The sequence below is a fragment of the Bactrocera latifrons genome, unplaced genomic scaffold (genome assembly GCF_001853355.1).
Source record: "Bactrocera latifrons isolate USDA-ARS-PBARC rearing strain unplaced genomic scaffold, ASM185335v1 scaffold_96, whole genome shotgun sequence".
In the NCBI taxonomy this organism is placed as follows: domain Eukaryota; kingdom Metazoa; phylum Arthropoda; class Insecta; order Diptera; family Tephritidae; genus Bactrocera; species Bactrocera latifrons.
The window spans coordinates 1,203,179-1,210,651 of NW_017537667.1; the positions used below are offsets into that span (position 1 = coordinate 1,203,179).

Here is a 7,473-nt window from a genome sequence, read left to right on the forward strand (position 1 = left end):
TAGAAAGAGGAAAAGTACTTCAGATAAATATCTAATGGAGGTTTCGGTGTCGACTAATTCCATCTCCTGATACTTTGGTTAAGTATTTCTATTACTAGATAATGAAATAGAAGCTCGTACAATTTTACGAAAATATTTGGGTTCTTCCAATTATGAACCAAATTTCAACCAATTATCCAAACAAATCTATATTCGAAACCGACTGGTATTTAAACGCAATATTATTACCAATTTAGAAATCGAAATTTTTTATAAAAAATTGAGCGTTAGAGAAACGAAAAATTAAAATTATAATGTTTATTCAATTACTTACAGTTTCATGCAGTCCACATAGTTGAAGTTGGATGCATTAGTATCAGCTAATTTTCCGATTATAACGCGATAACCCTCGGGTGTGCTTTGTGGCAAMGGACATATGGAGCTAAAAGTGGTGAAAACAAAATTCATATGATTTTCTGTATATAGTGAGTATATGTTTTAATTTCCCTCCACCTAACTGACGGTATTTTATGAATATACTGGAACCTTTTAGGATTAACTTAACAATGTAAGATTAGGATAACTAAGCGGTTATTATCAAGAGAGGAATTTAACATCGTTGCTCGTGTATTTGAGCCAGATCGATGTTTGGCAGAAAAGACAGAGGGCAGCGCATGTGAGATTACTAAATGATTACACTACGATATCAACGATTAAATTTTGAGTTACCTAATATGTTTTAGTGAAATTTTAGTCGACGTTTACTAGCGCTGTAGTACTACGCAAATTTTGCAGATCTTATGCAGATTTCTAAGTTCTTTTATAGGGTATACATATATTTATATACATATAACGGTCACTTACACTGTTCGCATGGCCCGCTGCAGCTCTGAGCGCTCACAGTCCAGATTCGTAAAGAAATCATCGCAATGTGTGCGCACCGTTAGATTGGTGTCCAACACCTGCTTGGCCATTTCCATGCTGTTCATGCAGGCGTGAAAGAAGTGCAACGCCTCCTCTTCGGACAAATTCTGCATGTGCGGTTGGGCGTGTATCCAACTAACGAATTTTTTCATCTCTTCACGTGAGATTTCCGGGAAGCGAGCATATTGCTCGTTCAAATTCGCGGGTTTCATTGTTTACTTGTTACTAGTGGAGCTTATTGTTTATTTATTTTAGTATTTTATGTTTCGTATATCTTAGTCGCACGCAAACACTTTTGCACTTTGTCACACATGAACTAGGCACTATCGATTTTAAGGACTAAAAATTTTCCAAAACTTTCGTAATCCGCTTATATATTCATCTAAAGCTCTTTGGCTATTTAGCTGTCTTTGCGCAAGCTGCGTTGCGAATGAAATGAAAATGTTCCGTACACAAGTTTGAAAGCGAAACTGGTAATTTCGCTGATTGCTATTGTTTATGTATTGTTGTTGTTGCATGCTACCCTGTTTGTCAGTCATCTAACTTTTGTTGACTTTCTTATTGCATTTTATCGGTTTTATTGCCCGTTATGTTGTTGCTTTTGGTGTTGTTACTGCTGCTGCGCAAAAATTATTACTTGCAAGTAGAAATTTTCATTACGATCATTGCGAATTGCATGGCACAGTGGKACCAAAGTTTGTTATTGTAAATATAGACGAAGAAAAAATAAATTTGCTTCCTATTTTACAGGCCTCTTCAGGGACTGTAACAGAGTAGAACGAATAGAAAGCTACTAACCTTTCAGCGCTGGCCTTCTAAGCTGAAACTGTAATTTAGTACCGCATTATGCCAGTCTAACCAAACGACTCCAAAACGTTCTAAAGAATTGGGACTGTCTCAAACTACAACCTGGCGGATTTTGAGAAAGATTTTGGGCTTGTTCCCGTATAWAATTTTTCTCATTTAAGAACTGAAGCCATTGAACGCCACGAACTTTCTGATTTTACGTTTGAACAATATAAAAACGATGACKTTTTTTTTTTTAAGAAAATCATCTTTTCTGATGAAGTTCACTTTCATCTGAGTAGTGCGGTAAATAAACAAAACTGTCGATCCTGGTGCGGAGAAAATTCAAAAATTATTCAGGAAGAACCATTGCATTCACCTAAATTGACAGTTTGGTGGTTTGGATTTTTGGTYTGGTGGAATCATCGGATTGTACTCCTTTCGAAATGAAGCTGAGAACGTCGTTATTGTCAATGGCGAGCGGGATAGATTGATGATAACCAACTATTAATGGCGACAATTGGAGGAAGTTCATTTTGACAACATCTGGTTCCAGCAAGACGGCGCTACGTGCCACGCAGCACGTGTAACATCCGAATTAATGCGAGAAAAGTTTGGACATTCAATTACTTTAAGAAATTGTGATATTGATTGGGCTCCGAGAAGTTGTGATTTAACACCATTAGATYACTTCTTGTGGGGTTATTTGAAAACATTAGTCTGTAGCAATAAATGAGACTTTCTTCAAGTTTTAGAAGTCAATACTGGAAAAAGGACTCGAAATTTGAGCTCATCTAATTTGTTACTGCAAAAAAGTCGTGGAAGCCATTTTAAAATTAAATTAATTGTAACTAATAACTGTAATAAAACTTTCAAATTCGTTATATTCGAAATCGAAATTTCGTCAAATTCGAYACACTGTGCCTTTGCGGCATGAAAATTTCTATCCTCCAATAATCTGTGTGTTTGGCCATATTTTGCGTGCGGCACGCTTGTGAGTTTGCAATAAAATGCATATGTATGTGTGTGTGTATACGTGCCGGTGCACACTGATGCACTTTTACATAACTATAAAACATATTTGTAATGTGTAAATTGTTTTTATTATATGTTTTGGTTGTTGTTAATATTATGAGTTTTTCCATTTGATGACTTGAGATTGTAATTTCTTTATATTTTCTAGCACTTACCAGCACACACTGCTATTCACTTTACAATCGTGTGCACCTACTTTATTATTGTTTAGAAAAAATAGTTATGTATATAGCTTTCTTATAAGGGTACTCATGGCTACAGTAGAAAAAATAGTATGTAAGGACAAAGTGTATATYACGACAAAAAAATATCGGCAGCATTCTTTGCGATTCCCCATGAATGCCTAGTAAATATAATTGTTAAGACCTCTCTCTTAAAACTTCTTCTGCGTCCTTATTGGCGTAGACACCGCTTACGCGGCTATAGGCGAGTTTACAACTATGTATAGAATGTATGAGCCATGTGTAAAAGTTCATGGAACTGAGGAAAGTTTTCCGAGCGTCTTTCACTTGGTAGTGGCCATAAACTTTTATATTACATATGTCTCTTCCGGTATTAGACCAAGTTATTTTTTGTTAGCCAAAAACACATCCGTTTGAATTCATGCTAAAGTGAGAAGGCGAATCATCCCTCCTCAGGGTTGTGGGCTGGATTTGGGACCCGCCACCCAATGAAATGATCAAAACAGCCTCGGATGAGAATAGTAMCTTAACCCCCATATTTATACTCACCCCATTTCAAATTTCAAAAAGCAATATACAATTTTACTGGGAATATATATAAGTCATTAGACCAGYCAGCAATTAGCAAAAAAGCATTATTTTATATGCGTGCTGTTTTCTAATTGRCCGCGCGATCAAAATGAACACGGATACTTGCAAAATGGGTCAGCAATKACTTTTCTCTATTTCAAAGATAATAAAGGTGTTTTGTTAGAAGAGGAACACATTTCTTATTGATAATAAAATAAACAGCAATGCTTGAAACTAAAASTGTGTAACACAGAAATTGAAATATAAGATTTTAAAAGGCAGATAGATGGATCAAGTACACATCCAGACATTACCTTTTTTGGTTGGTGGAAACGAGGGCAAGACATCAAACACACAATCGTCGCACTCGTGACGAGGCTCCCACGTTACTGTTGACAGTCATAACTTTGAAGTCATAGATAATTTTGTCTATCTTGGAACCAGATTTAACATCGACAATGTCAACCTCAAAATCCAACGCAGAATATTTCTTGCCAACAGGTGCAACTTCGGACTAAGTCGACGAACAAAAACCAAACTCTACTATAACCGAAGAAACGATATTTTCTAAAATAATAATTTTATGTTGATCATTTTGTGGTTTTATTTCATTTTGGGTTGCTTAGCTTACAAATATCCATCCTGCACCTAGAAAGAGCTACGTCATAGATCACCAGCTGGCTTATTTACAAAAAGGTTTCCATYAAATTATACAATGAACATTTGAGCGCAGTTATACCTCAATAAGACATTCCACAAATKTATAAAGATATATACATGAAAATTGTTTTCAATAACCTCAAGGTTTATTTCCGACTTKTTTGTCTTCGAAAGTATTCGTAAATATGAGTCTTATATTGCACTAGCACTCCAGATTACTGCATTTTAGGCAGTATGAATAAAAAAACTCCTTACAATAATTATCATATCGTATATAATATTTACGAACGGAGATCCCAAATGTGATATGAGCAATTTAATATTAAAATTATACTTATAAAGAGGGTAAGAAAGGTACACAAGCCTAGTGCAGAAGATCAGGTATCTTTCTGTAACCAGGTGTGCATCGCATAGGTACAACAGGTTGCAGTGAACAATACCGWCCTAGTCAAACGTTTGAAAGCGGTGTCGTAAGGGAGATGAGTAGACGCAAATAGTTACTAAATGGCAATTAAAAAGGACGTTGGAACTACCCCGACAAATTATGAATAAGAAAATACCTGTGCAGATCAAAAGTCAATGTACTGAGGGTTGAATGCGATCGCGAACGTTAGCGAACGTCGCACACAGGTGTCAAAAACGGTCGCGTTAACAGTGACAGTAAATTGAAAAACGTCAGTTACAGAACTGAAGATGTAGCAAAGGAATGGGGTGGGTAAAGCATGCAACCGTGAAGAAACAATAAAGTGTATGAGGTGAATCAACAGGGTGGAATCACAGCCACGTAACGCTACGGTGCTGGTCATTTGAATATATAATTTTTAAGGAACTCGTAGACATTTTTTGAATAATTAAAGGTTCCGCTGTTGAATATTTTTAACCTCTTTACTTAAACCGACCRTTAGTATCATCTGATGTATATATTACTTCTTTAGGGTAGCCGCATCACTTGCAGGAAGCCGTTAAGGAGGGTTGCTTCCGCCGCGACTTTTCTTCATGCGTGCGCAACGAGGWATAGTAGTGTGTGGGTGTGGCAGTTGTCGGAAAGCTATACTGTCTGCTCCCAAATTAAAAACATTTAGTGTTTAGATYGTTTCGTTTTACATAATACAATGTCTGTTACAACTTGTAACGTCTTCTATGAAGGTAACAAGTGCCTGGGCTCGAGCAGTGGTTTCCTTTCGTGCAACGAAGCGTATATTTCAYCCTTGTTTCTGTTCTGCGGACAAAAAAGCTAATTATTTTATAACATGGAATGTATAATTGCCAATGTTGCATATGTGTCTTCAAATATGCGGGTAGTTTAAAGAAAGTACTTTTAAGATGGGTCACCGACCGTAATTTATAGTTTAACTAATAGAGGGTTGCAAAGAAGAGTTTTAAAACGGATTGTCTGGAAATTCGAGAATTTCATAGATGATGAATGATGGAATTCATGATTGTATAATAAATATCGCTTCCTTGTCTTAAGTCTATATGTATATCTGTAGTAGCGAACTCTTTCTTTGGTTGGAAGTTCATAAACCAATAAAACTGTTGATAAARCAAAAGTCATTAACTCCGAAAGCTTGAGATATGATTCGTTTAAAGGTGCTCCGACAACTTACATTTCATTAACTTTTAGCTTCACTTAACAGAATGTGGAAGTCATCGGTTCTTGAAAATACTTTCGACAGTATATAGTAAATTCGATGGTAAATCCGTTATAAGAATGGAAATTTTTTTAATTTAATACTTCCCTATAGCATAAACCGCTGTTTATTTAATGGGATTTCATGAGACTCTACTATAGTTAGTGTAATTTTCTCCCCTTCCTGTTTGTCATTGCACAGTGCTTTATTTGAAATATTTACTCGCGCCACAACATGCCTGTTTTGTGCCTTTTGTAGCTTAACTGATTGCATTGCGAGTGATCCGCTTACATACAAGTGTACCTATGCCGTATATGAGTATAAATCGAAAACCAATTAAATACAATCATTCAGTCTGACCAAGCATTCTGATAAATACGTAGTCATCGAACCGTCAAGTCAATCCTGTTGCGCATTGCATCCTGTTGTTAAGTAGACCATGAAACAGGATGCCAATGAGCGTGTAATAGTCGTTTACATACATACAWATTTGCATACATATGTGAARTTATGCCAAATAAAGAAATTCTGCTGTATACATATATAAGAATCTTACTCACTCTCCATGTTTTTAAGCACGTAAAAGCACATAAATGTATAAATATGTAACTGTAAATTTAAATAGTTACGTAATAATTGTACGTACCATGTTCAGCAGTAGTTGCTACTATGTTTGTATGTATGTATGTAACATGCAATAGTCACAAGTGGGGTGCATAACTACCGACGAGCMACAAACTAAGTCAGTCAACGATAGTAGCGAAATTCAATTTCCTTTATCGACCTTTAATTGCTTATGATTTTCAATATCCGCTTAGTCAATTTATAGTCCTCGATACCCTAAAAACATATTATGAGGCAAGCTTAKCAGTTAATTGAAAATGTAGTTTAGTTGCTAAAGCTTGACACCTGTTAAAATGTCAAAAGAGGTAGAAGTTTTTAAATTCAATGCACCACTTTTTAGTTCATATTGCACGGTAGAAGTTCAGAGAGGTAAATAATTTTTTAGCAAGAGAACTATAGTTATCTATGAGACGAAATCTTCATATCCATATGCTCAGTTTTTCCAAAATGTTAAGAGGGTGGGCTCCCTGAATCGAACCTATTGGGCAAAACCTTTAACTTTAACATTTATACACTGCTAGGAACAGACCAGTCGCTAGGTCGACTTGAAAAAACCAATGATCAATCAGATATACAGAATACATTCACTCTTGGAAAAGAACTTATGCATAGATCAAGACACAGCCTTTTGCATTTCAAAGCCAGTTAAAGTGTTGTCTTATGTCGCTTTTGTGACGATGCCATTGGAGTTTACATATCTAAAAGCAAAATGTAAAGAAAAAAGAATAATTTATGCAATAATAACAAAACGCATTCAAATAATCACCAAAGTGAATGAAAAGGCGACAAACGACAGGCAACACCTGACACGAGATCACCAAGCTTTTCTCCAAACAAGCGACTTATGGGCGAAGCTTCAACTCTCATACAGTTGTCATATGTACATACATACATACCTAAAAACATATGTACTGTTGTTCCTTTTTATGTTAATTACGTCACTTTTATTTTTGTGATTTCTGGAGAAACAAAACCCTTTCAAAGCCACAATCGCAATAACCAATCTTTAATACAGACTTTTAGAAGTTTTTAGGTTATCGTTTGTTTTGTCTTCAGATTTGCCTTTAGGTTTACATTCGTAA

General features: G+C 35.7%; 1 protein-coding gene across 1 annotated transcript in view; it reads right to left on the reverse strand.

Moving 5' to 3' along the window:
• Nucleotides 1-1,358, reverse strand: part of LOC108977818 (alpha-tocopherol transfer protein-like) — a 4,617-nt gene extending 3,259 nt beyond the window's left edge. The window contains exons 1-2 of the mRNA XM_018947739.1: nucleotides 844-1,358; nucleotides 314-421 (exon numbers count right to left, since the gene is read on the reverse strand). Coding sequence (XP_018803284.1) covers nucleotides 314-421; nucleotides 844-1,115 — 380 coding nt within the window. The 5' untranslated portion in view covers nucleotides 1,116-1,358. The remainder of the gene's footprint in view (nucleotides 1-313; nucleotides 422-843) is intronic.
• Between the last annotated feature and the right edge of the window lie 6,115 nt (nucleotides 1,359-7,473).